The sequence below is a fragment of the Microcebus murinus genome, chromosome 11 (genome assembly GCF_040939455.1).
Source record: "Microcebus murinus isolate Inina chromosome 11, M.murinus_Inina_mat1.0, whole genome shotgun sequence".
Lineage (NCBI taxonomy): Eukaryota > Metazoa > Chordata > Mammalia > Primates > Cheirogaleidae > Microcebus > Microcebus murinus.
The window spans coordinates 82,376,411-82,404,246 of NC_134114.1; the positions used below are offsets into that span (position 1 = coordinate 82,376,411).

The following is a 27,836-nucleotide window of genomic DNA, read 5'->3' on the forward strand; positions in this document are numbered from 1 at the left end:
TTTGTTTTAGTTACTTGTAAAATATTTCATGGGAGAATCGTTTTATGTCTGTACACTCTACTTTTAAAAAGGCAGAATGCTAATAGAAAAGTTTGAATCTCTAAAATGGAGAAGCCACATAAAGGTTTAAGAACCTTGGTGTTCAGGGTGTCAGACATGGATGTGAGTCCTGGCCCTCTCTATTTATACTTGTTAGTTAGATAACTTTAGGCAAGTTACTCAATCCTTCTAAGTTTTTTTTCCCTGGGAGAATCAGGATAATAGTATCTATTTGACAGGTTGAAATGCAAAGGAATCGTGCATGGCACAAAAGTAGCTGCTGTCATAATCATTACTATTGATATTATTGTTTTTTCACATGATGGCTTTTATTTATTGTGGTCAGAAGGTTTTTTTTCCCTTGCAAGGTAAGGGGAAATTGCTATAATTATAATGAGACATATGATTTGATGTGCTTGTTTGTTAGTGTGAGTATACAGGCACAGAGTAAATGCCCAGTGAATTCAGTTGCAGCATTTTGGGGGGCATATGTATTTCAAAGACTTCTTTTGAAGGACTTAATTACCCTCCTGTTAGTTACTTTTCTCAGTATCTCAATTTCACTATTACTATTAGAGACACTAATCCGCCTAATACTTTGATGGTTTTTTCTTTTGCTCCCACCATTCATTTATCTTTTACTTATTATTCCTTCCCACTAGTTTATTGGCAGGTATTTGTTTCTTTGTATTTCTAAGAGAATAGAACATGTTACTTTAGGTATGGACACATGATTTAGCCATATGTGTTTTGCATGTGTGTGCTGCTTTTGGGTATGAGTAGTCTGGAAGATAGTGCTTGAATATTGAAATGTTTGGATTTCCAGAATAATTAAATATCAAGTATGCACAGAGATATGAAATATATGAAATCAATATTGTTCTGGAAATTTCTGATGAACATTTGCCATACATCAGTTTTGACTTGGTTTCCCTATCTTTGGCCTTAATGTCTCTATCTTTTCCTACAAATACCTGATAGTCTAAGTTTTCCTTATCTGTATTTTAGATCACATCTTCCTTCTTAATCTCATCCTGTACTTTTCAAATCCAAACTTAGGGATGGCTGGGTATCATGAAAAAGACTTCCTGGATTTGGAGTGGGGCAGAAAGAGGCCAGTATCTTGGCTCTGCTGTGTGCTGCCTTCGTGTTCTTGGACACGTTCACATGTGTGTCTGTAAAATGGAGATCATATAGGTGGAGCAGCATCTTAAGCAGGGGTTGGTTATAAAGTAAATTTAAAAGGTGATGAAAATTACCTCTAATCCAGATTTCTTTTTCTATTTATTCACTTGAGTACCAGATTAATTAGTACATTTGCATTTAGGGGATGTGTATGGAAAACACATATCTTTGATTGCTAGACTCACACTCGTTGAGTTGAGGTGCTTTCAACATGTGGGATCAGAGACGGCCTGTGGGACTGCAGGGTTTTTTCCCCTGGAAATCTCATATTCACTCTGGAGTATTCAATTATTGAGTGAAATGGTATAGTATTTAAATCGTCCTGTCCTCTTTCTCTGCCAATCATGCATCGTTTAATTCTCGCCACTTCATTGGGTGTGTGATGTGATTCCATTATATAATCTTCCTCAAAGGTTTATAAATATGCTTCAAGTTCTTCAAGTATATTTATAAATATACTCCAAATATCTTGCAAGTTCTCCTCATATGAAGCCCACTTCTTCTCCCTTGTTGATGTTGTTTTTAAGACCTTTATTCTCCTTTCCCCTTTTCTGCCATTTTTAATTCCCACCAATCTCATCTCTTGTTATTTCTATAACATGGGGACTTACTTACAATAGTAAAATGTATGGTTTGCCAGGCAGGGTGCCAAATGTTTTATAAACATCTAATGCTTACAGTAACCCTTGAGGTTAATGCCACTCTTCACGATGAAGGTGTTACCAACTTGCCAAAATTACACAGGTAGTAAAGGACACCAGAATATTTCCCTGACAGTTTGCCTGGATTTCCTATTGGAATAACTTAGAGCGGCAGAGAACATATGTCTCTTATTAAACTCTCCCCTCATTGCTTAGCCCAACACTTGGCATATAATAATCGCTAAATAGGTAAGGTCTTCTGTGACCTGTCTCCAAGCCCCTCTTCCATGTGCACATACTGTACACACCTCCCATGCTTGCACGTATGCACAGAGGTAAATATTTACAGATCTGTAACTGCCACATGATAGATAGTGTGTCATTACAGTTCTGTTAAATAAGTTAGTGAACTAATGAATATGACTGTCCAGGCTAGGATGAAACATTTTGACTTATTCTTTGGCATGCTCTTTTCTTTAACTGCCTTCTTCCCTGGTGGCTACTTATTTCTATTCCTTAAAAATAACTTAAGGAACACTTTGCAATTTTATATGCTAACAGCAGACAGTAATAAGTTCTTTGAGGGCAGGGATTGCCCCTGCCTTTTAGATCTTTTTGTTTGTTTGTTTGCATTAGGGTTCCTCTGGTAGGTAGAGTGTTGTTTTGTGAGTAGACATCCCTAATGACTGCCTGACTGCAGACTGTGAATTTGTCTGCTGGTGTGCTAGCAACCAGAGTCGAATCTTTTTTTGTCTTAGTAAAAGATGTTGATGACTATCACTCTCAGGCCCTTTTGCACTAGAGGAAAAAATAATGGTCAGAAACAGACATTTTAAAACGATAGCAATTTTTGCTATCAAGCAAAGCGCTAGAGAGAAGAATCCACTGACTTTTCTTAATAACTTTCACTGTTCCTTTGAAAAAGAGTATTGGTAAACTAAATTGCTCTGTGAAAAACCGAATCATTCAGAATCATGAAAAGCCACTCTTTCAATAGGGGAAAAAGAGAAAAGTATGTGCACATACATTCTAAGTTAAAATGTGACTCTGTAATGGGAAATCTTTGTATAACACTCCCAAATGAATGTGCAATTAGGCAATTTACTCGCTAAATGAGATTTATAAAGATTTGTTTGCGTTTTCTGCAGCAACAATTTAAAACAAGCTTTAGCTCAGTAGTTTGTTTCATCAGTGGGTTTTTGTCTGTTGGAAATAGAAATATTTGAAATAGATTTTTAAAAGATTCTCATATTTAGTTCCCTAACTTCTAGAATTTATGTTGCTGTGGTTTTTCATATGTAGATATTTTTCTTTTTGGACTGAGTTGGTAATATCCCTTAAGAAAAGGTAAATTTCAGAAATGTTTGTATCTTAATAAAATTCCTAATTATATCTTCTTCCAATCTATCAGAACATGTAACAATTGTCATAAAATATTTAAGTGGTTTACACAAGTTAAAACAGAATTGGAAAGGAATTGTTCAGTAAATGCAGATAACTTTGTACTGTTATGTTTTTGAAAAGTTTTGAATCATAGACCATGAAATTAAATGTTAGTTGATTGATACATGTTCATGTTGTATTTAATAAGCTGATTAAAACACAATTACAGCACCTTTGTATCTATAATCTTAATTCTTTGCTTTCCACTAGTTAAACTGCTGAAATATTTAGTTAATTTTCCTTCAAAGAAATCACAGTGTGTAGAGAGAAGATAAGGTATACTAAATGAAAGGTTGAACAGCATATTGTTAGTTAAGCAATTTGTGAAATGAACATTAGAAAATAATCCCCCATGTGGTATGACTCTAAAATAGCAGGAAGACCTAGGCCCAGGAGTTACACTGGAAAATAATTTTCTTTTGTGCATTTGCAGATCTTTTGCAGAATTTTTTTATTGACTCAATGAGTGATTATGACTTTTGGCTTTTTTTTTTTTTTTGGTAAAACTAAGAAAACAGATTTTTGCATTTAGTATTATATGACAATCATGTATCCTTATTCTAAAAAAAGTTTGTAAAAAGCATATGAGGAAATCACAGTGTAATATTACCTTTAAACATTTCTGTTCAAATGTTATCAGGTATAGTTAAAATTTAAAAACAGTTTAGGTTAGCCATAGTTGGCTAAAGTCTATAGATGAAAAGTGGTAGCAACTTAGAAGTCTGGTTGCTACAGGAACCTACTGATTAGAATGAGAGGGTCAGTAGGGAGAGAGGTTTGTATGTGGACACGGTTTGGCGAGTAATTTCTTTGGTTTAACTACTGCAGGGTAAAGTGGATTCTTTGGTTTTGACTACTGTGATGGGAAATTTGAGTTTTCTGGAGCTAAAATAGTATGAGAAGAACTGAGAGCTAGTGTTTGTTGCCTGTCCTGCATCACAGGAGTGCCAGGTCTGTGTTAGTGTTACTTTTTACTTTGTATAATCCTTTCTGTAACCCTGAAAGGTGATAAACTAGCCCCATTTAACAGGTGAGGCCAGTGAGGCTAAGTGGTAGGATGTGGTAATTTGTTCAAAGTCAGCCAATTATAAATTCTCAGAGACTGGTAAACTGAAGCTCAGATTTGTCTGATTCTACAATCCATGTTCTTTCCATTTACCATACCGCTTCTTAAGATATTTTATGCAAATGATTGTATTTCTTTTCTTCCTGTTTTATGGGCATTAGCCAATTTAGCACATTTATCTTGACTTTGGATTATGAATAGGGTTGTCAGATAGCAAATAAAAATATAGGATACTCAGTTAAATTTGAATTTTTGATGAACAATGAGTAGTTTTTTAATGTGTGTGTATATATGTCCAAAATATCACATGGGACATACTTAGCATTTATTTGTTCTTTATCTGAAATTCATATATAACTTGGCCTCTTGTATTTTATCTGACTACATTAATTGTTAAGAAAATGATAGCATTTAAGAATTAAATATTTATACGGCTCCTTAGAATTCTGTTTTTAAGAGATCTCTAGAATTTGTGTATCGAGATCCCTTTTTAGAGGAAGCAAATATGGATGATTTGGGCTTTCATTAAACTTTATTCCTTGAGGAGCACAAGTTCAGTAGCTAGCTGCTGAGAAAGGTAGATGATCATTAAACATCATCTGATTCCCCTCATTTCAGTTACCTTTGTCTTTCAAGCCTGAGTGCTTCAGAGCTCACCAATGCCCTAGTAATATAAATTATTACTAAACCTAGGAGTTTACTATGTTCCATGCACTGGTCTAGGCATTTTACATGTATTGAATCCGTTACTATTCTCATCAACTTTATGACAGAGTCCTATTATTACCCTGATTTCATAGATAAGAAAAGAGGCAGAAGAGAGGATAAGTAATCTGTCCATGGCAGGGTTGGGTTTGAACCCAAGCAGTCTGGTTCCAGAACTAGGACTTGGAACCGAATTTAATATAATATTGCCTTTTATGGGTAACTCTTCTGAAACCACAGGCAGAACATTTAGGAAGAAAGTCTCTTAAGTGTTTCCAAGCCAAATGTCATCTACTTTAGTATTATTAATCATAAAAAAGGTTTTAACTGTCTTGCAAAAATGGATACCTCACTGAACCATTTTCTATCCCTTTTTTCCTTCTGATTTTTCTGGTCTATCCTTATTGAAATGGATGTCTCTGTCCTTAAATACTACATTAGTACATGAGATGGTGAGTGGTTTTCCTTATTGATACATTTTTTACAATTAGAAAGTGATTCAGAAGCAGTATTTTCCAGCTTTTAAAGTGGCTTCTTCTAGAAACTTTGGTAATTTGCCCAGTTTTTTGTCTGACTGTAAGACTAAGTAGTGCCCTCTTGTATCCTAAGAGTAACCGATCAAAGGAAGTCACTTTTTCTTTTACTTCTAGCAGTGACTCTGCTATTATAGACAACTTTTTTATTATTTCAGGCAACGCAAGCTCTCTTTGGGGAAGACTTATTAGACCTGAAGTATCCTCGGTCAGTGTTAGTAGATGCTCATAGATGGGATTCTTAACAAGGGAGGGGGAAAACTTTAGTACAGATTCTGAAATTATTTTGGAGGTTGATCTCACAATTGCAGGTATCAGATATCAAGGTATGCAGGTCTTTTAAAAGGCACCGAGAAAGGCAATATAGTAAGGGGACATTATACATACACTGCAGCTGCAGGACAGACAAAACCCATGCCTAATGGTAATGCAGATAGGCTCTTGTGGTGTGGGGTAAAATTTCCAGTGACAGCATCTTACAGGGATCCAAAAAGTGCTCTCTCAGACGACTTAATGAAAGTAAAGCTGATGTGCTTAGAAAACTATTAGATGACACTGAAAAAAAAAAAAAAGAAAAAGGTTTTAGATTATTTGGGAAACCTGAGTTCAGAAGCATTTGGAGGAATCAGCAGGTTTATAGGTTTCCAAATACTCCTAGATCTTTGCAAGCCTTAACTTCATCTTCAACTCTCCTCTTACTCTCTTGGAAATTTTATTTGGTTATTAAGTTCTCTACATTTTGCCTCCTTGGCCTGTTATTTCTCTCTGTCCATATCCACCAAAATCCATAACCATTTGTTAGCAGAATTATTGCAGTGGTCTCATGTCCTGTTTTTCTGCTTCTGCTTTACCTTTTTAGTCTATCCTTTTCACTCTTACTACAGTTATTAATATTTTTGAAAGCACAGGTCAGAAGACTTTAATGTCCTTCTTCTAAAGTTTTCCATAAGAACCAGGAATGGTTTAGAAGGTTTTCAATGGTCTATTCCCCACTTCTATTTCTGTTTTTATTTCTCAACACATTCCCGTCATGAACCCTGCAGTGCTGCCATGCCCAGCTGCCTGCCTTTTCCATATGTCCTTTCCTCTGTTTGGAACTACCACCCTTGCCCTCTACCCAGATCATGACTAATCTAAGAATCTTTCCTCTGTTCTTCTGGTAGGACTTTACCACTTCGTTATTCCCATGGCATTTTGTGCATATTTTCACTGTGGAATCTGTTTCAATTTACCTTTGCTTTATTGCTTTGCCCTTATTAGATGCTTAGTACGTGTCTGAATGAATAAACCAGATGTTAATTAAAACTCTTTCGTAGTGTATTGGGGGAAAAACAAGCTTAACTTATAATAGAAATGTTGGAATTAAAATTAATCAGCAGCATATTTCAGTGATAGTAATACCAATTAAGATTGTATGTCACCCTTAAGTATTAGACTAGATGTTGCAGTTGAATATTGAAGGATTAACAAGTGATGGAAGAAACCTGTTGATAGAAAATAACGTAATTACTAAAAAAAGGAAACTTGTTAACTTTTAAAATTTGAGAATAGTATTACATTGAAATGGAAAAAGCGTAATGCTTAAGTTGCATGTTTTAAATGTTTACTATCAGTATGTAAATATAAATATTGTAGAAACTTAAAGATATTGGACAAAGATTATCAGGTTATCAGAACAGACAGTGAACTTATTAAAGCTATTAGTGTAGTATTTTTTTCCCTTGGGTTCATTCTAGTTGAAATGGTAAATTTGCATTTATACTCTAAAGGCCAGCTTTTGGGGCTGTTCAGACACAGGTTTTTGGGCCCTGGTACTCAGAAGAACAAGGCAGGCTCTGGATGAGCAAGTTCTTTGTCTTGTGGATTTATCCTTTTGAAGGGGATGTGGTCAGAGGAAGAATGGGGAGTCCTTCTAGAGTCCAGGGTTCACGGCCAGATCCCCCTTTCACAGTCCTCAGAGTGGTACTGTGTATGCCCTTGAGCCAAATAAACCTAAAGGTTCTGTTTTTGTTTTTTTTTTGAGACAGAGTCTCACTTTGTGCCCATGTGCCCAGGCTAGAGTGAGTGCCATGGCATCAGCCTAGCTCACAGCAACCTCAAACTCCTGGGCTCAAGCGATCCTCCTGCCTCAGCCTCCCGAGTAGCTGGGACTACAGGCATGCACCACCAAGCCTGGCTAATTTTTTGTATATATATTTTAGTTGGCCAATTAATTTCTTTCTATTTTTAGTAGAGATGGGGTCTTGCTCAGACTGGTTTCGAACTCCTGACCTCAAGCAATCCGCCTGCCTCTGCCTCCCAGAGTGCTAGGATTACAGGCGTGAGCCAGCACGCCTGGCCTACCTATAGGTTCTTTAAGAGAATTAGAACTCCACAGAATCTTCAGATATCTAAGCTATGATTGAGAGCACAACATTTGATTTCTCAGTGAACAATTACTAAGTGCTTCATTGTTCATGCACATTGAAAATAGGCAATAGAGTTTCTGAATTTATTAGTTTTTTATTTTAGAACTTAAATTTTCTGAAATAATAAAATAGTGGCATTCAATTTGAATTTATGCCTGCTTTGTAGAACTTCTAATTATGCACTCTTTGTTTTAAATATTTTCCCACTTTTAAAAAAATAGCTATTAGCTTTTTTTTATGTGTGGTAGTGGTGTTAGTATGAAAAAGAATAAAATGAAAGGTATCCCTAATGCTCTTCTAGCCCTGGTTCAATTTCCAAGTGTATTCAAGGGAAAGAAAAAAGCTGTGAATTGACCACTTAAGTAAATCAGTTTTCAACTCAATATCCTAAGATTATTAAACCTAGAGGCAGGAATACAGTTTTATGTCACAAAAATTCATCTGACACAACTTTTCATAAAATACTATACTATTTTTCTGATTGGTCTCATGTTAATATACAATTGTAGGTTTTACAGTAATTTAGAAAAAGAAAGAACCAATTCAGTGTAAAAGGGAATACTTGATTACTCTATTGTATAAGAGCAATAAAAGCTAATTTACTGTTATATTACTAAATATTGAAAGCTGCAAGAGGCTATCTTTCTGTTCATTCTTCATTAATTGTGCTATATTGTAGTGATATTAGTATCTATTATAGATGAGTTTTATGGGAGTCTTTTAAGTTGACATCTGTGAGCTTGTATTTTGGCTCATGTAAATACCTTTGACATATTTTCTGTATGATTTTTGAAGGGCAAATGAAGTAGTGAAGGCAAAATGGATTAATCAGCTCTATAAAAACTCTCATGATAAACTAGTGTTTGAAATGGTCTTAGTTCATCAGAAATTATAACTGTTGAAAATAAATTGTACTTTAAAAAACCTTTTTACTTATCTCTCTTTATTTACTTCATCACAAATTATAACTGTTGAAAATAAATTGTCCTTTAAAGAAACTTTTTACTTATCGGTCTTCATAAAGACTAGCCCTTTTTAATTTGCCTTTTATGTTAGATTACTAGAGTTTTATTAAATTAATTTTGGAGGCATTCCACTATTCTTTATTCATGAGTTCTTTAGTTAATATATAGTTAGGTATTAGTTTTGACCTTTGTTGAAATTTAGGTACAAGGTATTAAAATATATGTAGTATCTTAAAGATGATAATTCTAATAGAGCCATTAGTAATTTACTTGGTCCTTGTTGCACATGTATAATAAGAGCATGGTACAGAAATACATTTACTTGTTTACATTTGATTTCAGCTCCGTCTTGCAATATGTAAGTAGATACAGTATATTAAATTAAATATTATGATGGTACTTGATAAAATAAATTTTTCCCCACGTTGCAATCTTTAGTTTTTGGATGGTAATTATGCTGATTTGTTTTAGGACTCTGTATATTTGCTGGGGCTGCCATAACCAGGTACCACCTATCGTACCTACTGGGTGGCTTAAACAACAGAAATATATTTTCTCATAGTTCTGAAGGCTAGAAGTCCAAGATCAAGGTGTTGGCAGGGTTGGTTTCTTTTGAGGGCCTCTCTCCTTGGCTTGTAGATGACTGATCTTCCCTCTGTGTGTGTTTGTCCGTGTCCTGATCTCTTTTTAGAAGGACATGAGTCCTACAGGATTAGAGCCCACCTTCATGACCTCATTTTGCCTTAATTACCTTTTTAAAGACCCTATCTCCAAACACAGTCATATTCTGAGGCAGTAGGGGTTAGGACTCTGACATATGACACTATTCAACCCATAAATAAGGGCATAGAGTGAATTCTATGCAAACTAAACATTTTGGGTAACCAATATGTTTTAAGATGTGCAGCAGTTTATTTAAATGTTTTAATTGTATACTTTTATAAATTAGGAGTTGGGAATACCTTTTTTGTTTCCTCTTTATCCGGTTTAATTGTAGAGATGGGGGAAAGGGCAATTAAAGACTGATGATAATAATAATGATAGCAGTGAATGTTTATCAAGTGCTACATTATATCCCATGCTTGGCTCTGAGCACTTGGCTTTTTTATAATAACTTGGGGGTGTTGACATGGTCAGCAGGGAGTGAGGGCACCCCCATTTAAAGGTAGGTGGGGTTTGCTTGGCTCTTCCCTGGGAATCTAGATGTAGGTGCTGGCTCAGTGCTCAGCGGCAGTGCTCCAGGTTCGTACTTTGGCAAAGCTAGGTGAGATTCTCTGCAAACCACTATTTCATGAGATATGTTTGAGTTTTTCTGTAGGTACAGGCTTTTTAGTTAAATACAGAAAAATTGAGGTATACAGAGAGCATTCTTGGGTAACAAATCATCTTAAAAGTACTCCAGATCAAGAAAGTCCTATAAAGACTATTTTATATCCTATTCCTGTTTAGCTTGTAACCTTATACTTGCCATGTTGTAGGTGCTCAGTAAATAATTGAGGAATGAATGAGTAGATTCAGTTAAAGCAAGAAGGATAAATACAGTCCCAGCTATGCAGTGTATTTTTCAAAAGCATGTATTGGCTTTGTCAAACTAGTTGTCTTGTTTTTTCTGTCTTAGCAGGCTTTTATTTTTTATTTTTTGCCAGCAAATATAATGTACCTTGAATATTAACTTAATCATAGACAGACAAAAGCAGCAGCCACCCTGACCCCTAATACTTTAGTCTTCTCACATGTTGAGGTTTGGCAACAATAGGGCAGTAAGTCGTTCAGCCTGGGTGTATAGAAACTCTCCTCCCTGTAAGAATTCATAAATGAGAATAGGTTATTTTCCAGGGGTGCATGTTGCCCATCACCAGTGGGTGGAATTGGTAGCTATGTATATTTTGGCCTTGGCTGTATTAGTAGTCTACCTCATGGGGCTATGTTTGGACTTTTGGGTCTTCTTAAAAATGTTTCTTATAGCCAAATTGCCAATGTCTTCACATAAAATTTACAGGATATTTTGAGAAGTATAGGAAAAATCAGAGAACCAAACTGCCAACTTCTACAATTCTCTTTTGAAAAAACTTTACATAGATGTGTACGTACGTATTTGTTATTTGATTAGCGTCACTTTGTGCTTGTAAAAAATTGAATAATGAACAGCCTTTGGGAACAAATGCCTATTTTTGGCAGAATTCTATTTAATATTCACATTAACATTGTAATACTTTATTTTCTGCTGCTAGCTTTTAGGTAGTTTATACTTGTGATTTCCTTTTTCTTAGTTTAACTTATTTAATGGGTAGGGAATTTTAGATATGGCACAGGAGTGTAAAATTTGGATCTCATCTTGAAAACAGTACTACCAACTTGTTGACACTGTTTAGATTTTTAAAATTTGTAAAAATTTCTTAAACTCGAGATAAAAAATTGAATTAGATACTAGAATTTGTCAGGCATATGTAACTGCTTTTTAGCCTTAGGTCATCTTTATTATTTTTCTCTTTTCTCTCTGAATTTATGCAGTTTTCAGGTATTTTAATCATTTCAATGTTAGTGGGTTTCTGAGTCCTATACCAACTAAAATAGAATTTCATTAATTGTAAACGCTTGTTAAATTTTTAAATATGTCTGTATATGAATGAAACATCTAAGGATGTCCAAAGGTAATGCAATGGAATGTGACTGAGTTGAAATCAGCCTTGTGAATCAGATTTTTGTGGTATATTTGTGTCTTGATTTAGGTTGGTTGAAGACTTTCAATGACTACTTTAGAGACAAGACTCAGTATATTTTTAATAACATGGTCCTAAAGCTGGGAGAAGACTCAAGGAGGAAGTTTATATGGGCTGAGATCTCTTACCTTTCAAAGTGGTGGGATATTATAGATAATCAGAAGAAGGATGCTGTTAAAAGGTTTGTTTGAAAAATTTTTTTGAAATTTGGTAATATTAAGGATTAATTGTACAATGAAACAAGTATTACATTTTTAGAAGATGAAAATTCTTAGCTTTATATCTGAAACAAAATGTTTCTTCACAACCTTTTTTCACTGATTTTGGTTCATCCCTGAAAAGCGATTTGAAACTTTCCTGTTTAAATCTTTGTGTTCCAGCTTTGTCCTAGAAATGGAATTACTAGGTCAAAGGAGCAAAGGAACTTAATATCTTAAGGTTTTTTAAAGCATATAATCAAAGTGACCTCTGGAAAGTTTGTTTCAGTGTATTTTTCAATCTTCCATGTAGAAAGTACCAATTTCTATGCCTGTCAGCCAACAGTATAATTTTTGAAAACCTTGGCCAATTTGATAGTTGAAAAATTTTATTTTGGTTGGTAACAATGTTGCATATTTCTTCATACATACAAGCCAAGGTTTTTGTAACTTGCTTATTGTACATTTGTAGAAATATTTATTTTATATGTATGTATATATATATATATCTCCCTTATTTTTCCTCAAGTTTTTATTTTCATCTTAATTCTTAATGCTTGATATACACTTTTAAAATTTTTATATAATCAAATCTATTAATCTATTTTCTTTAGATGTTACTTTCACTGTCATATTTAAAAAGATTTTCCCTAATCTAGAGGTCAGATATATTCTTTTTTTCTTAGTTTCATTTTTTACCATTCATTATTTAAAATACTGAAATTTATTTTTTTTTTAATATAGTGTGATGAGAAGTTCTCTGATCACCATGTACCCCTGTTCTTGGGTGTTAAGAATCATCTTATGATTTTTTTTTCCCATTTATTTAACGTTATCAGTACTTACTCTATTAGGCCCTGTTCTAAACACTTTCCAAGTTGTAACTGATAATCCTTTCAACAATTCTGTGAAGTGGGTACAATTATTATCCTCATTTTACAGATGAGGACACTGTTTCCCCCAGGGTCACCAGCCAGGTCATGGCGGTGGTGGTGTTGTATCCAGTCCAGCTGTCCAGAGGCTGTGCCTTTTCTACATCATGCTGTGCTGCCTCCCAAAGATTTTAATAGTCCATCCTTTTCTATTGGTTTGAAGTGCCATCTTTAGTATATTTAAATATGCATTGATTTCTTCTTTTTTTTTTTAATCCTGTTTCATGGACTTTTCTGTTTTACTATAATCGTTGTAGCTTTATGAAATGTTTCATTAACTGAGAGTTTAAATTTTCCTTCATCTCTTATTTTCTTTTTAAAAATGTTTTATTTTTAGTGAATATGGGTACCTAATACGTATTATGTTTATTATTAACATATTTAGTTATTAACATAATACATATTATGTTTATTATTAACATATTTAGTTATTATATATTATTATATAATACATAATACATATGGATACATATTTGTGGGGTACATGTGATATTTTAATACAAGCATATAATGTGTAATGATCAAATTAGGGTGATTGGGTTGTTCATCACCACAAGCATTTATTGTTTCTTTGTGTTAGGAATATTCCCATTCCACTCTTTTAGTTATTTTGAAATGTATAATACATTATTGTTAACTATTAAAAAATTCTTTTAATGAATGATCATTTAATTTTCCCAAAGCTTTAGAATGAATTCGTTAAATTCCTTCTACCCCATCAAAAACAATAATCACTTTGGATTTTGGTGAAAATTGATGTAAATCTTTAAAGGTAATTTGGGTAGAATTGATTTTTCATCATTTTCATTGGAGTTTTTTTATTTTTTATTTTTTTCTCTCTGATTATAGGCATAAAGTGCTTGCAGGGCTGGCTAGGAATGTGCTTTAAGTGAAGGCTGTCGGTAGGCTCTGGAAGTATTGGGACCTGAGTAACTACCACAGCCAAAGGAGCTAGCCACTTCTATAGCCCTGTGTTGCCTTGGGAACCAGATTGTCAGGATATCCCTCCAATTACTCAAGACAAACTGTAATTCCAAAATGTTATATAAAATTCGTTGACTTTTTAAATTGAAATGTTAGCAGCTAATTTAGGTTAACGTACATAGGCACATACATATGGGTGCGCATATACACACACATAGAGCCAAACAGAACACATTAGCGTTTCTGACTCCTTAGTTTATATCTAGCTACCTACTAGTTTGCAACCTTATAAAAATTAATAGCTATCTTGAAAAGCCATGTAGAACTGGTTTTTTTTTTACAGGTAATTCTTTGACTTAAGTGTTAATATTAAAAAATGATTTTGTTTTAGGTCTTGTGTTACTCCTTGAGTATAAATAATACCTCATATTTTCTAAGAAAATGATAATTTTATAGAGATTTGACTCAGATTGTTCAGGTTTTAGGAATTTGTCCCATCTGTAATTATTTTTGCTTTTTTGTTACTACTTTTGGGAATCTGATTTTTTTTTCTTCATCTTGATTTACTTATTTTTGTTGGTTTTTGCCTGCCTAACTCCCCTGCCCCTAACCTATTTATATTTTACTGGTTTTTACTCTTGGACCCTTTTTTTTGCTTTCATATTTCCTGATTCCTTCTACCTGCTTTTACTAATGCAAAATGGGCCAGTCCGTTTAATAAACAGCATGTCTCCATCTGCGTGTTTGCCTTTTAGCGCTGTTCTAGCTAGCTTTTACATTTCTACATATGCTATTTTTCCCCTAAATATTCTATAATTGTACTTACTGTTTTCTCTCTGACTTGAGTATGTTAGGAAAATCATTTTCAATTTGCAAGTGCTATTTTTTCCTAGCTATATTTTATTAAAAATGAGCTTTAATGTCTTATGGTCAGGGAGTGTGGATTGTACACTTTTTATTCTTTAGAATTTCTTAAGTTTTACTTTGGGACTGTGTGGTCAATGTTGGTGAAGCTCCTATTAGTACTTGAAAAGGTGTTTGTAGAATATATAGAGTTTGATGGGTGTCTGCTAATTCAACATTTTACAATTACTGTCTTCATCTTTGTACAGTCAGTTCTGCTATCAGGCAACATGCACATTCCTGAAAATCACTGTTACACAAAACCGTGCAATAAAAACCATAGGACTTATGGAAAAAATGGGGTTAGAGCACGCAAAAACTTCATTAGTGACACACACACACAAAAGATGGAAACCTAATGAAGATGCTGGTCCAGTTTTATATATGTTTAATTGGTTAAGAAATGCCCAAACAAATATGTCAGTTTACCTTGAAAAGGACCTGAAATATGCTTGTGCAAGTGGGTGTTGGGAGGAGTGTAGATCGTGAGTGTTTGTGGTGGCAAGTAGGTTATCTGCAATCTGTCGGAAAGTTCAGTTGAACAGCAGATGTGGAGGGGTGTGGCTTATAACCCTCCTGGAGCTAGGAGATATTTGAGGTGTGTCTTGTGTATTCCTGCACAGCTCAGTTCAGCTGGGTAGTTTTCTGCCTTTGCCTAGTGTTTCTCAGGACTAAGTTGTACATAAGCAATACAAAATTTGTTCCCTAATATAATCAATCACTTTGGAACAAACTACCGTTTTTAAAACAAGTGTTTTATGGCAGAACTGATTGTACTTATTTGTTTGCTACTCTTCCCCTGTCAGCATTTTTTTTTTTTTTTATCTTGGGGTGTTTTATGTTTTTGTTCCTTCCTTGTCTGATCTTTCTTTGCTTCCAGCTCATTCATTCATTCATTCATTCATTCTATAGACACTTCCTGATTATCTACTATGGGGCGGGGACAGCAAGGTTCTGGGCACTCCTAGGCTAACATTTCTTTTTCTTCATCATAAATTGTATCTTTCATCATTGACAAAATACCATCTTTTCTCCTTTTAATAATGACTAATATTGCTATCACTATCAGTCTTTTGTTTTTTGTTTGTTTGAATTTCCCTTATCTGTGCTGACTTTTTTACTTGAAAGACAGTCAGTTTGGAGTTGTAGGTCTAAAGGCTGGACACTAGGGCCAGGCTGCTGGGTTCAAATCCTGACAAGTCCCAACTACTGTGTGACTTTGGTCAAGTCACTTAACTTCTCTGTGTGTCAGTTTCTTCAGTTGTCAAATGGGAGTAATATTGGAATCTCTTTTATTTGGTTTTTGTGAGGATTAAATTAATACACATAACATGCCAGGCATTGTGCCATTTTAAATTCTCAATAAATATTAGTGGCTCTTATTATTTTAACTTATTAGTCACTTTGAATATATATCTTTTGGGCACTGTATGTAAGTTTTAGTTCTAAAGTCATCTGGAGGGTCTACACTATTTAATGGGAGATTTTAACTATAAAATGTATGTTTTCTATCTTAAAAGCTTTGTACATAATGCTTCATCGAAGATAACTTTTTTCCTGTGCACAGATGCTTTTAGGATTTTTTTTTTACTTTATCCATGAAATTATAAATTTTCACCAAGTTATATATCTATGTATTCATTAAGTTTTCCATCTATCAGTTCAAATATTTCTTTAGCTTTTATGTTCTATTCTTACTAATTGACAACTCTTTTTGCTTTATTTCTTTTAGAATTCATTTATCTGGTTATTGAGTCTCTAGCGTCTCTTTTTCATACGCATTTTTATTTCTATTTCTTCTATTTACTGCATTTTGGGAGATTTTTCTCGTGGGTTTCCTCCCCCATCCCCCATCCAGTACTCTCTGATATTGAGTCTGTTCTTTTCCGGCTTTGAATGCTTGTTTTAACTTTGGTTCTGTGTTCTTTTTATTATTGTCCATAGTCCAAGTGCTTTTCCCCTTTTTATTCATCCTTGAGCAAGAACAGCTGTATCCACACCTGGAGTTTGTCCCAAACAGAATGTAACTTGCCTAAAATCCCTTCCTTTTCTAACCAAATACTTCACTTTTCTTGCTGTAGGTACTAGTTATTGCTAGCTGGCCAGCGTCTGCTTCACCTGATTTCCTTTTGGGAAATGGTCTCTCACACACAGGAAGCAGATCTTCCCTCTTCCTGCCCTAGCCCAGACAGGTCAGCTACAGCCTGAAGCTCAGTCAGTCAGCATAGTATTTCCCCGGGGCTTTGAATCTTTAGAGAGTGAAGTGAGAGCTGGCAGAGGGAAGGGAGGGAAGCAGACACAGAGGGAAGTTTGCAGGTCATTCCTCACAGCACCTTGCATTTGCCAGGCTCTTCCTGGGGTATGGTCCCGTGGTCCCTGCAGCGTGACCTCTCGTTTTCCTCCAGCCTCTCCTCAAGCCTGGACTTTTAGCCTGTCTTCAATCCTGCTTGGCCGGGACAGTCTCCCAATACGTCTCCTATCCAGAGTCAGTTTGTGTTCCTTGCAAACAAGAAAGCTAGCTGAGCCATTTCTCCTTAGCTTCTTTGTTAGAGAACCAGATCCTGGAAGATTCCATGAACATCAGGGATCCGGCAGCTGGGGAAGGTGCCCAGGTCATAAATCAGGCCGTGTGAGGGGAAGAGAGGGACTGGGGCTGTGAGAAAGAACACCCCCATCTGTGAAGTGTCCTGTTGTGAAGCTGCTGAGCCTGGGGCTGGCTTTCTGCACCTCGCTCTCTCTGTGTGGCCCGTATGCTCGGTAGAGGGCATGGCCTGTCTGAAGGTGCTGCTCTTCACGGAGTCCAGCCGCCCTAGGTGAGGCCATGCTTGGCTGCCTCCCAGCGTGACGGTGACAAATGGGGACTGTGATTACTCCCTGTCGCAGGATTCAGCTTTGCTTCAGTCCTTGCCTTCTGAATTAGGGGCTGTTGCCAAAATCTGTCAGAATCTTCTCTATTTATGACTTGGGACTCCCCGATGATTTTTCATGCAGGGCAGTTATGGGTCAGTTTCCCTTGTACTATATCTTTCAAAAATGTTGCCAATTTTATGGCCCGTGAATAGCCCCCTTTTCCTGATTCTACCTAGATGCAAGTTTTTTCTCTCTATATATCTCTTTTCTGTTGGCCATTTGACTTAGGTTGAACCATATGAAATTGCCGATACTTGATCAGATTTGATGTACAAAGGTGGCAATTAAAATATTCTGTAATATAAGCCTCATCCTTAATGATACCATTTTGCTTGAAGAAAAAACTGTTTTAGAGCCACATCAGTGCAAATGAGGTTTGTTTTGTTTCTGGTTAAGATTTGCTAAAGTTCTTTTCCTTCTAGTGAGAATCATTCACTTTTATTCATTTATTACGGTTATCTGTAAAACTAGAGTAATTTTTTCCCTATGTACTTGAACAAAGCATTCATAGTATTAGTTTCCTAAATGTATATTTTTTGGAGAAAACTTAATAGATATTTGGGTTTGCTCCCATAATTTAAAACTCCAAGCTTGTACTAAGTGGAATTACTAATAGATTTTTTTGACTACTAGTGTAATACTTATGCAATGGCTTGTTATCTACTGTTTGAAGATGAGCTATGGAATAAATATCTGTGCCTAAATTTGCAAGCTAGCTGTTGCAGAGCAGAACCTGTTAATTCCAGCAGAGTTCCATGTAAGCTTTCATTGTCTCTAAAGAATACCAACTGATTGTGGGAACTTAACAGAAACATAACTCAAATGATCTCCATAACCTATTCTAGCAATGACTTGTTTGATTTCCTCGCCCCCACCACAGCAATATTTAGCTCTATAAGCTTTTTAAAAATGAAAATGAAAATCTAGTTAACTAAAGCGAGACTCACTCAGACAACATCTAGCTTTTCCAGCTTTTCACAATTCAAAATAATCTAATCAATGATAGTCATGGTACCTACTTGTAACACATATCTAGTGGATTGAAAAGAAGCTACCTTCCATTAAATAATCAGCACATTGTCTTCTATACTTATTTTATTTTGAAAATGACTTGTATGTTAACATTGTTTTTACTTTTTAGGCTTCATATTTGGACATGTTAGACTAAATGCAGTTAAATACTGCATAATCTTTATAATACATCAAAATATGAACCCTTATTCGGAGTCTAGCAGATGAAACATTAACCTTAGCATCATTTCCTTTGACTAGCACTCAGCATGTGATGTAGTCATTGTTCCTTTCTGGGCTCTGAGATGTTGGGATAGCTTTTTCATTGCATCTGCTATTAAGACCAGTGTTCATTGGAGAAACCCGCTGAGTTGTTGGAATCCAAGAACAGTTTGTGGGTTCACCAAAGTCTTGATCACCTTCTCTTGTGGCTTTTTTTGGTGTGAAACAAGGCTCCAAATGTGTGCTGGGAGGAAAGTACCATCAGTTAGCATACATTTCGTGTCTGTGCCATGTGGCTGGGTTTCATTGGTTTGCCAAGAATGAAGACCTTTTATTCATCCAGTCCTTCTACCACCTTCTTAGGTCTTTCTTCCTAGGTTGTGTTTTTTTTTTTTTTTTGAGACAGAGTCTCACTTTGTTGCCCAGGCTAGAGTGAGTGCCATGGCGTCAGCCTAGCTCACAGCAACCTCAAACTCCTGGCTCAAGCAATCCTCCTGCCTCAGCCTCCCGAGTAGCTGCGACTACAGGCATGCGCCACCATGCCCGGCTAATTTTTTGTATATATATTAGTTGGCCAATTAATTTCTTTCTATTTATAGTAGAGACGGGGTCTCGCTCTTGCTCAGGCTGGTTTCGAACTCCTGACCTCGAGCAATCCGCCCGCCTCGGCCTCCCAGAGAGCTAGGATTACAGGCGTGAGCCACAGCACCCGGCCCCTAGGTTGTGTTTAATGAACCTTCTGCCTTATTCTCTTAACTATCTCTGACTGCTTATTGAAATCAGAGAAATATTTGAAGTTACTTTCTTAAATAATGAGAATCCAAATTGAACTTATAAGTGTTTTGGGTTTTCCTAGAAAAACAGATTATTGTACAGGCTAATTTATTATACATTTTATGCAGGTTAGATTTTATGTCGTTTAACCAAAACCTGGTGTAAAATTTACAAAGCAATGGGAAGTTACAGTGTACCTTGTGATGTTCAGAGTCATTTGCAGATTCGGATTGAGTTTAGAGCCTAAAGATATTTAGCATTTCATCAAAGGGATCAAAGCAATGTACCAGGGTCTAAATAACATTAGTTCTAATATTTGAAGCACAATATACATTTATTTTGGAAAGTGTATATTCTATCCCCACCCCCTCCAGGCCCAATTCATCTGGAGTGAGGCTGCTCTTCTACTTCCACTTCTCATTTCTCATTCACTCAGCCCTGGCTTCTGTTCACATCATGGATACCCAGAAAAGTGCTGAGGAACTTCTCCCATGCTCCTTCCTTGGATACTTTCTCCTTCCTTAGGAAGGATTTCTTCACAGCATTGACATTGACCACTCCATTCTCCTTGAAATGCCTTCCTTTTTTGTCTTCTGTGACCCTGAGCACTTTCCATGTCGGGGCTGTTCCCTGCATTGCTGAGTGTTCCTTTTTCATCACTTCTCTGATGTCTTCTTCTGCTCGATTCTTAAATGTTCCTGATCTTCTCTGTTGGATAACACCCTTGGTTCTCTTCTCTCCATTTTGCGTGCTTATCTACACTGTAGGGTTTTTTTTTTTAATTTCAGAATATTACAGGGGTACACATGTTTTGGTTACATGAATTGCTTTTGTACCATCTGAGTCGAAGTGTAACTGTTCCACAGATAGTGTGCATTGTACTTGTTAGGTGTGAATTTGCCCATCCTCTCCTTCCCCTACCACCTGGTTGATTTCTGATGAATGTTATTTCCATATGTGCACATAAGTATTCATTGATTCATCCCAATTTAATGGTGAGTACATGTGGTATTTGTTTTTCTGTTCTTGTGATACTTCACTTAAAAGAATGGTCTTCATTTCCATCCAGGTTAATATAAGAGGTATTAGTTCCCCATTTTTTTTTTTTAATGGCTGAGTAGAACTCCATGATATACAGATACCACATTGTATTAATCTGCTCATGTATTGATGGGCACTTGGGTTATTTCCACATCTTTGCAATTGTGAATTGTGCTGCTATAAATATTCGAGTACAGGTATATTTTTTATAGAATATCTTTTTTGCCTTTGGGTATACACCTAGTGGTGGGATTCCTGGATCAAATGGTAGTTCTACTCTTAGTTTTAATTACCAGGCATATGGACTACTTGCAGATATAAAGTTCCAACCTGTACTACTTTCCTTTTCCTTAGTTAATGATAATAATAAGAGATGACACTTATTAAGTGCTTACTGTGTGCCAGGTACCCTCTAAGCACTCATGTATTTATTCAGCCAATCTTCTAGCATTTTCTTGAGTTAAGGTCCTTTCTTATCTTCTTTCTATTGTTGATGGATCTGAGGCAGTGGTCTTAAGGAACATGGCCAAGGTCACCCAGCTGGTAAGTGTGGAGTTAAGACCAGAGCCTGGGAGACCCAGAACCAGTGTCTGCAGTGGTCTGCTTGTCCACCTGTGATTCCTGCCACATGCAGTCGGTCCCTAGGCCCTGTCAATTCTGCTTCTTTAATATCTCTGGATTCTGACCCCTCCTTTTCACCCCATTGCTCTTGTTTTGTACTGTTGTGAAAACCTCCAAATGGTCTTCCTGTTTCCAGCTGTGTCACTTCCAAATGCCCTCCACTTCACCAGCAGAGTTAGGTTTCTAACAGGCCAATCTTGTCATGTTTGCGTTAATGTGCTTCAGTGACACTTCCATCTGTGTCAAAAGGGACAAAGCTCTTTTGCCTGACACATACTGGCCTTTTCTCTCTGATTCTTCCCAACTTGTCCATCCTTATCTCTAGTCACTTCCTGCCTCACATCTACTGTGTTTCCCTGAAAATAAGACCTACCCATAAAATAAGCCCTAGCAGGATTTGTAAGCATTAGTGCAATACAATCCCTACCCCTAAGATAAGACCTAGTGATGGGTGTGGCTACGCAGCCCGTCTGCACAACCCATGCATTTTGTTGCGGAGCAGTAAAGAAGACGAGCAGCCCTTCTCATCTGCCCCATGAGAGCTTTATTTCTCGACATGAGAGATTGGGGCCCGTGGTTCTAAAGGAAATAGTCCCAAGAAATTCAGGATGGAATTCAGGGTTTGGAGAGTTATGATGAGAGAGTTGAGAGTTGAGAGTTATGATGATGTCTTCAGTTATGATGATCGTCTTCTTCCAGAAGAAGACGATTTAACTATATTTGAATAAATGTAGATTGTTGTACCGTACTTAAAAATAAGTAACAGAGCCCCTGAAAATAAGCCCTAGGGTGTCTTCTTGAGGAAAAATAAATATAAAACCCTATCTTATTTTCGGGGAAACATGGTACTCTTGGGCATACTTGGCCACGTGGGTGTTCTCAGACACATGCTGTTTTGTGCTGCTTAGGAATTTGCCCATGTGTTCAGCTTGGATTTTTATTTTTTCCTTTTGTGCACTGGATAATTGCAATCCGACTCATGTTCAAGACTCAGCTGAAATATTACCTCATCTCTGAAGCCTTCCCTTATTTACTGCACTGTTTATTCAACACACGTTTATTGTGCTATGCTCCGAGGATATAGGAGGTGAGCAAGACTGACCTGGCCCCAGTCCTCAGGGAAGAACAGAGAAGACACATATTTAAACACAGTTTTACAACTTGCTTCTTCTATGGAAGGGAGAAGGAGGTCTTGGAAGGCTTCCTGAAGTAAGTGGCATTTGAGTTGAAATCTGAAGGATATCTAGAACTAGTCAGTCAAGAAGCAGGTGTCAGAAGGTGGGGAAAGAATTCCAGGTTATGGGAAGAGAATTGTGATTATGGGCCAGGGATTGGCAAGAGCATGGCATGTTCAAACACCTGAAAGAAGTTTATTAGACTGCGTCAGTGGGGCTGGGGCGGGGCAAGGGCGTGCCTGCAGAGGCTGGGCGATGTGTGGCCAGGGAGATACAAATCAGAACTTCTGCGAGGGATGCTGTCGCAAACCTGCAACACCAAAGGTTGGCAAGAAAGCGTGGCAACTGGAACTCTCATGTATTGCTGGTAGGAATGTGAAGTGTGGGTGACCTTTTGAAGAGCCTTCAGAGAGTTTTCCAAAAAAGCACACACGATGTAACCTAGAAGCTCCATTCCTAGGAATTTACCCAAGAAAAATGAAAACATGTTCACAAAAGAGTTGTACAGACACTTTTGTAACAGACCTTTTCATGGTAACTTCAAACCGGAAACAGTTCACATGCCCATCAATGAGATGATGGATTGAAAAATTATAATCCTACAACAATTTGAATAGACTACTCAGCAAGAAAAAAATAATGAATTACTGAAATACACAGGAATATGGATGAATCTCACACATATGTTAAGCCAAAGAAGCCACACAAAAGAGTAAATATTGTGATTCTGTTTTTTGAAGTCTTGAGAGTGGACTGATCTATTGTAATAGAAATCAGAATGTCAGAATTTGTGAATAATCGTGCTATGAACATTGGTGTACAAATATTTCTTCAAGTTCCTTCTTTCAGTCCTTTTTTTGTATATACTCAGAAGTGGGCTTGTTGGATCCTATGGTAATTCTATGTTTAATTTTTTGAGGAATCCTCATAAAATTATCACTGTTTTCCACACTGGCTATATCATTTTACATTCCAACCAGCAGTGCAGTTTCCAATTTCTTTACATCCTTATCAACATTTATTTGTCGAGTTTGTTTGTTTTTTTTCCTGTTTAAATAGTAGCCCTCCTAGTGGGTGTTGTACCATGCTTTTTAAACAAATATCTTGGAGAATCTTTGAGTAAAGTCTATTTTATAAATGGGATTTAGTTTATTTAACTACTCTTGATTTTATTTCTGGTTTCTTGCTAATGCATAGAGTGTATCTTTTATATTTAGTATCTACAAAGTTTTATTTTGTTTTTTATACTTTTAAATATTTTCTGTCTTATTTTGAGTTAGCATGGATCAAAGTATGTATGTATACATCTTGCAATTTGATAGTTATCCAGCAATATGTGAGAATACCTATTTCCATACATCCTTGACATCACAGTACGTTATACAACTTTTTGATCTTTCTGATCTGACAGGTGAAAAGTGGAATCTCATTGTTAAAATGGTGAACAGAATAGAGGTGATTTCTGTTCTCATGGTGCTTAGTCTATTGGAGGAGAAAGCCAGCAAACATACAAATAAGCAGTTAGATTTTGTTATCAGTGATATGAAAGAAAAGTTTTGGATTACTGAAAGATAGCAGTTTGGGTGGGATGTTGTGGCCAGTAACAACTTTCAGTGGATCTGTAAGAGCCAATGAGGCAAATATTACAAGAGAAAAAATTCCAGGCAGATAGGAAATGTGTATAGTGAAGTGAAAAAAGGGAGTATGGCTGGAATGACACGAGGAAGAAATGATGAGAGATAACTAATTTGCCCTCTGTTCCTCATATACTGAATATTTATAGACAGGCATCAACAATATTAAAAAATATACAGTGGGATTCCCTTGATTATTATATGAGGGATTTTAAAACAAATCTTATTTTTACCCTTATAGTAGATACTCCCCATGAAAGGAATATGAATCAGAGAATCTGATTAGCAGATGTCTTTACCATATAAATTGATTCACTGGGAGCCTCTATCTTTTTGAATTGTCCATTTAACTATTTTTTTTTTATTCAAGAATGAAACCCTGTACGTCATCTTGTATTATTTCATATTTCCCCAGATGTATGATTACAAATTCAACTCATTTTCTCATGTGAAATTAATTTGTGATTCTTTGAAGCTTGCTAAATGATGCATTGTTTGCTACCAAGTTGTCTGTAACAATTTCCCCATTAGGGAGAAAAGCTCTTTGAGTGTATCCTTCTCTGTGTGACCAAATTCCAAATGTCTGATGATTCTACATAGGGGAAAAAGTTACAATTAGAGGAAATGATTTGCAGCTTCTTGTGCTTTGCAGTAAATTCTTAAGTGTAAATTCTGCATCTTAGGCAAAATGAGCAGTGACAGATATGCTCAGCTTAATTTTGATCAGTTATTTTCTTAAGGTTTTTATACCAAATTCCCCATCATCGAAATAGAAACATGGAAGTACTTTAACGTCTTTTACCATTAGTTACAAGTCAACTCATCCTTGTGAAAAGCGAAACATGAGTATTGTTAATTTTGAAAGGTAGTGCCTGGTTTCCTAGTCTCTGATTTTGCTAGATAAATGTATTGTTTCTCTAACTTACTTTATATGTTTTTACTTTAACCCTCTAGACATCATGTTTATTAGGAAATATCATGAAGCGTATACGTGAAAAAGTCTGCTAGAAATCAGAGTGTCTTGGTAGAAACTAAGCAATAGACCGTATCATGAGGGTACATCTTTTGGATTTTGTATTCCCCTGCCTATCAGAGAAATAGTTCAATTGATGCATATTACACACTATCTAGATGGGAATACTTGGAAGTGCCTATATTCATTGTAAATTAGTTTTTATGTTGATACAAGTATGAACCATGACTTAATTTTTAAAAATCGTTAGTCTTGAACATACAGTTATATCTGTCCTAATTTTATTTTTTATCTTATCACGATAGCAATTTTGAGTTAGGTACTTTTTTGCAGGCTAACATAGCTTTTCTCTACTGCTTATGATTTTTTTTTAAGTAAGCATTTTCTGATGTGTTATTTCTGTAAGAATTTCAGTCTTAATTTTTACAGTTACCACTAAATGGTGATAATCCTTACTATGCTTGTTGATAATTAGGTCAACATTTTCCTCATGTCTTTTTGGACTGTTTCATGTTTTTCTCTCATTCATCAGACAGTCCGTAAGTACTTATCACATATGTTCTAGAATGCAGGGCAAATAGGTGTGTTCCTGAAGTTTCTGTGTTTTTGTTCTGGTTGAATGGAAAGTGTTTCTGCCTAACACAGTAAATCTTTTCTATCAAACCAAACTTTCCTGCCTGTAAGAATATTCTGGTTTATGATCTATTTTTTCCATTTTACGGATGATTTAAAGGATGATATTCTAGGAAAAACAGATGGTTTAATAAAATAGGAGTATTCACTAACCTAATTATTCTGTCAGGTGTTGCTTCATATTTAAAAATCATGTTGTCTGTTTTCTTCCATTGGATGTTTCGTTTTGTCTGATTATAGAAACCATGCGAAGCACAACCAAAACCTTTCTGGCCTGCTATTATGACATCATTTATGCCTTTTTTTGGACATATTCATGCAATTTTTCTTAAAAACCTATATGAGCAGTCTATTTTAAAATATGGGTCCCTTGGCTTTCATCACACAAGATCTTGGCCTTATGAGCTTGTTTTAAATAACTCTGATTGAAACTTAAAAAGAAAAAAGTTATAATCTATCCTTTCCCCACTAATTTGATGGCTATCTTATTTAGTTTTGATTGATACTAATATTTCTTTGTATTTATGGGGTGTATGTGGTACTTTGTGACATGCATAGACTGTATAATGATCCTGTCAGGCTATTTGGGGGTGTCTATTACCTCAAGCATTTATCATTTCTATGTGTTTGGGGACATTTCAAGTCCTCTGTTCTAGCTGCTTTGCATTATAGAATACATTGTTGTTAATTATAGTCATCCTACTCTGCTATTGAATATTAGAACTTATTCCTTCTATCTAACTGATGATTGTACCCATTAACCAACCTCTCTTTACACCCCCAGCCCAACCCGCCCACCACACCCTTATCTGTCATTCTATTCTCTACCTCCATGCCATCATCTATTTTAGCTCCCCCGTATGAGTGTCTTTCTGTGCCTGGCTTATTGCACTTAACATAATGACCTCCAGTTCCATCCATGTTGCTGAAAATGACATTATTTCATTCCTTTTTATGGCTGAACATTCCATTGTGTGTATATATACCACATTTTCTTCATTTTTCCCTTGATGGAAACTTAGGTTGATTCTGTATCTTTGCTGTTGTGAATAACGCTATGATAAACATGGGAGTGCAGGTATCCCTTTGATATATTGACTTCTTTCCTTTGGATAAATACCCAGTAGTGGGATTGCTGGCTCATATTGTAGTTTTATTTTTAGTTTTTTTAGAAATCTTCAATGGCTATTTGAATAACGTAAATATTTTAAAAATCTATTTCTCAACTTCCTATTCTGACCCACAGATGTGTCTATTTCTAAGTCACAGCTGTGGTAGCTCTTTAGTGGCTTTTACCAACTAGGAGGGCAGGTTGCTTCTTATACCTTTTCTAGAATATTTCAGGCTAAATTCATAGATTGATTCTTTTTGTCTTTAACATTTCTTATCACCTGCATTTCCTCTCATCCTTCTGCTTGATCTTTGACTCTCCTTCTAGTGTTTTCTTTAGACTTCCCATTTTCCTATTTCCTCTTTCAGTCCCCAAAACTTAATTTTATTATTGGCCCCTTTTCTTAAACTTAGTCTTCTTTTTCAGTTAGCTCCTTTTGGATATTCCACTGTCATCAAATAGCCCTGTCCATATTTGCATTCATTACTGCTAAGTGACTTCCCTCCACTGTCTGTATATTGATACTAACACTCTGTTAAACATCTGGGCTTAAAACCCTACCTAAGTCATAGTTGCATCTATTCTCTCTTGTGTCTCCAATCATTGTCTAATTACCACTGATGCTTTTTTAATGAAATGTCTCTTCTGTCTTCCTCCTCCTCCATATTTTCTACCACTACCATATTCTCTAGATCATACCACCTCATACCTAGATCATTGAAACTTCATTCTGACCCTTCCCTTTCTAATTTATTTTGCATATATCTTGTGAGCTTCATCTGATAAGAAAATCTTATATACATACCCACATTAGTCTGTTGGCCTCATTCATTCATTCTTCATTCATCTAACAGATTTTTGAGTGCTCATTATATACCAAGCAAGCTTCCGAGTGCTAGACATGCAAATGTGGACAAAACAGCACATCCTGGTCCTGCTCTCTTGGAACTTACATTCTAATGGTGGGGAGGAGTGAAGAGGGCCTGAGAGGAGACAGAGAAATGAATGAGTTAAGTTTGGTTCTTGATAAAGCCTATCTATGATGGGTAGAGTGTGGGGTACAACAGAAT

The 27,836-nt window shown here is 36.0% G+C and overlaps 1 protein-coding gene across 1 annotated transcript in view; it reads left to right on the forward strand.

The window, feature by feature from the left end:
• MAN2A1 (mannosidase alpha class 2A member 1) overlaps positions 1–27,836 on the forward strand; it is a 168,363-nt gene that overhangs the window by 25,881 nt on the left and 114,646 nt on the right. The window contains exon 4 of the mRNA XM_012790254.2: positions 11,715–11,886. Coding sequence (XP_012645708.2) covers positions 11,715–11,886 — 172 coding nt within the window. The remainder of the gene's footprint in view (positions 1–11,714; positions 11,887–27,836) is intronic.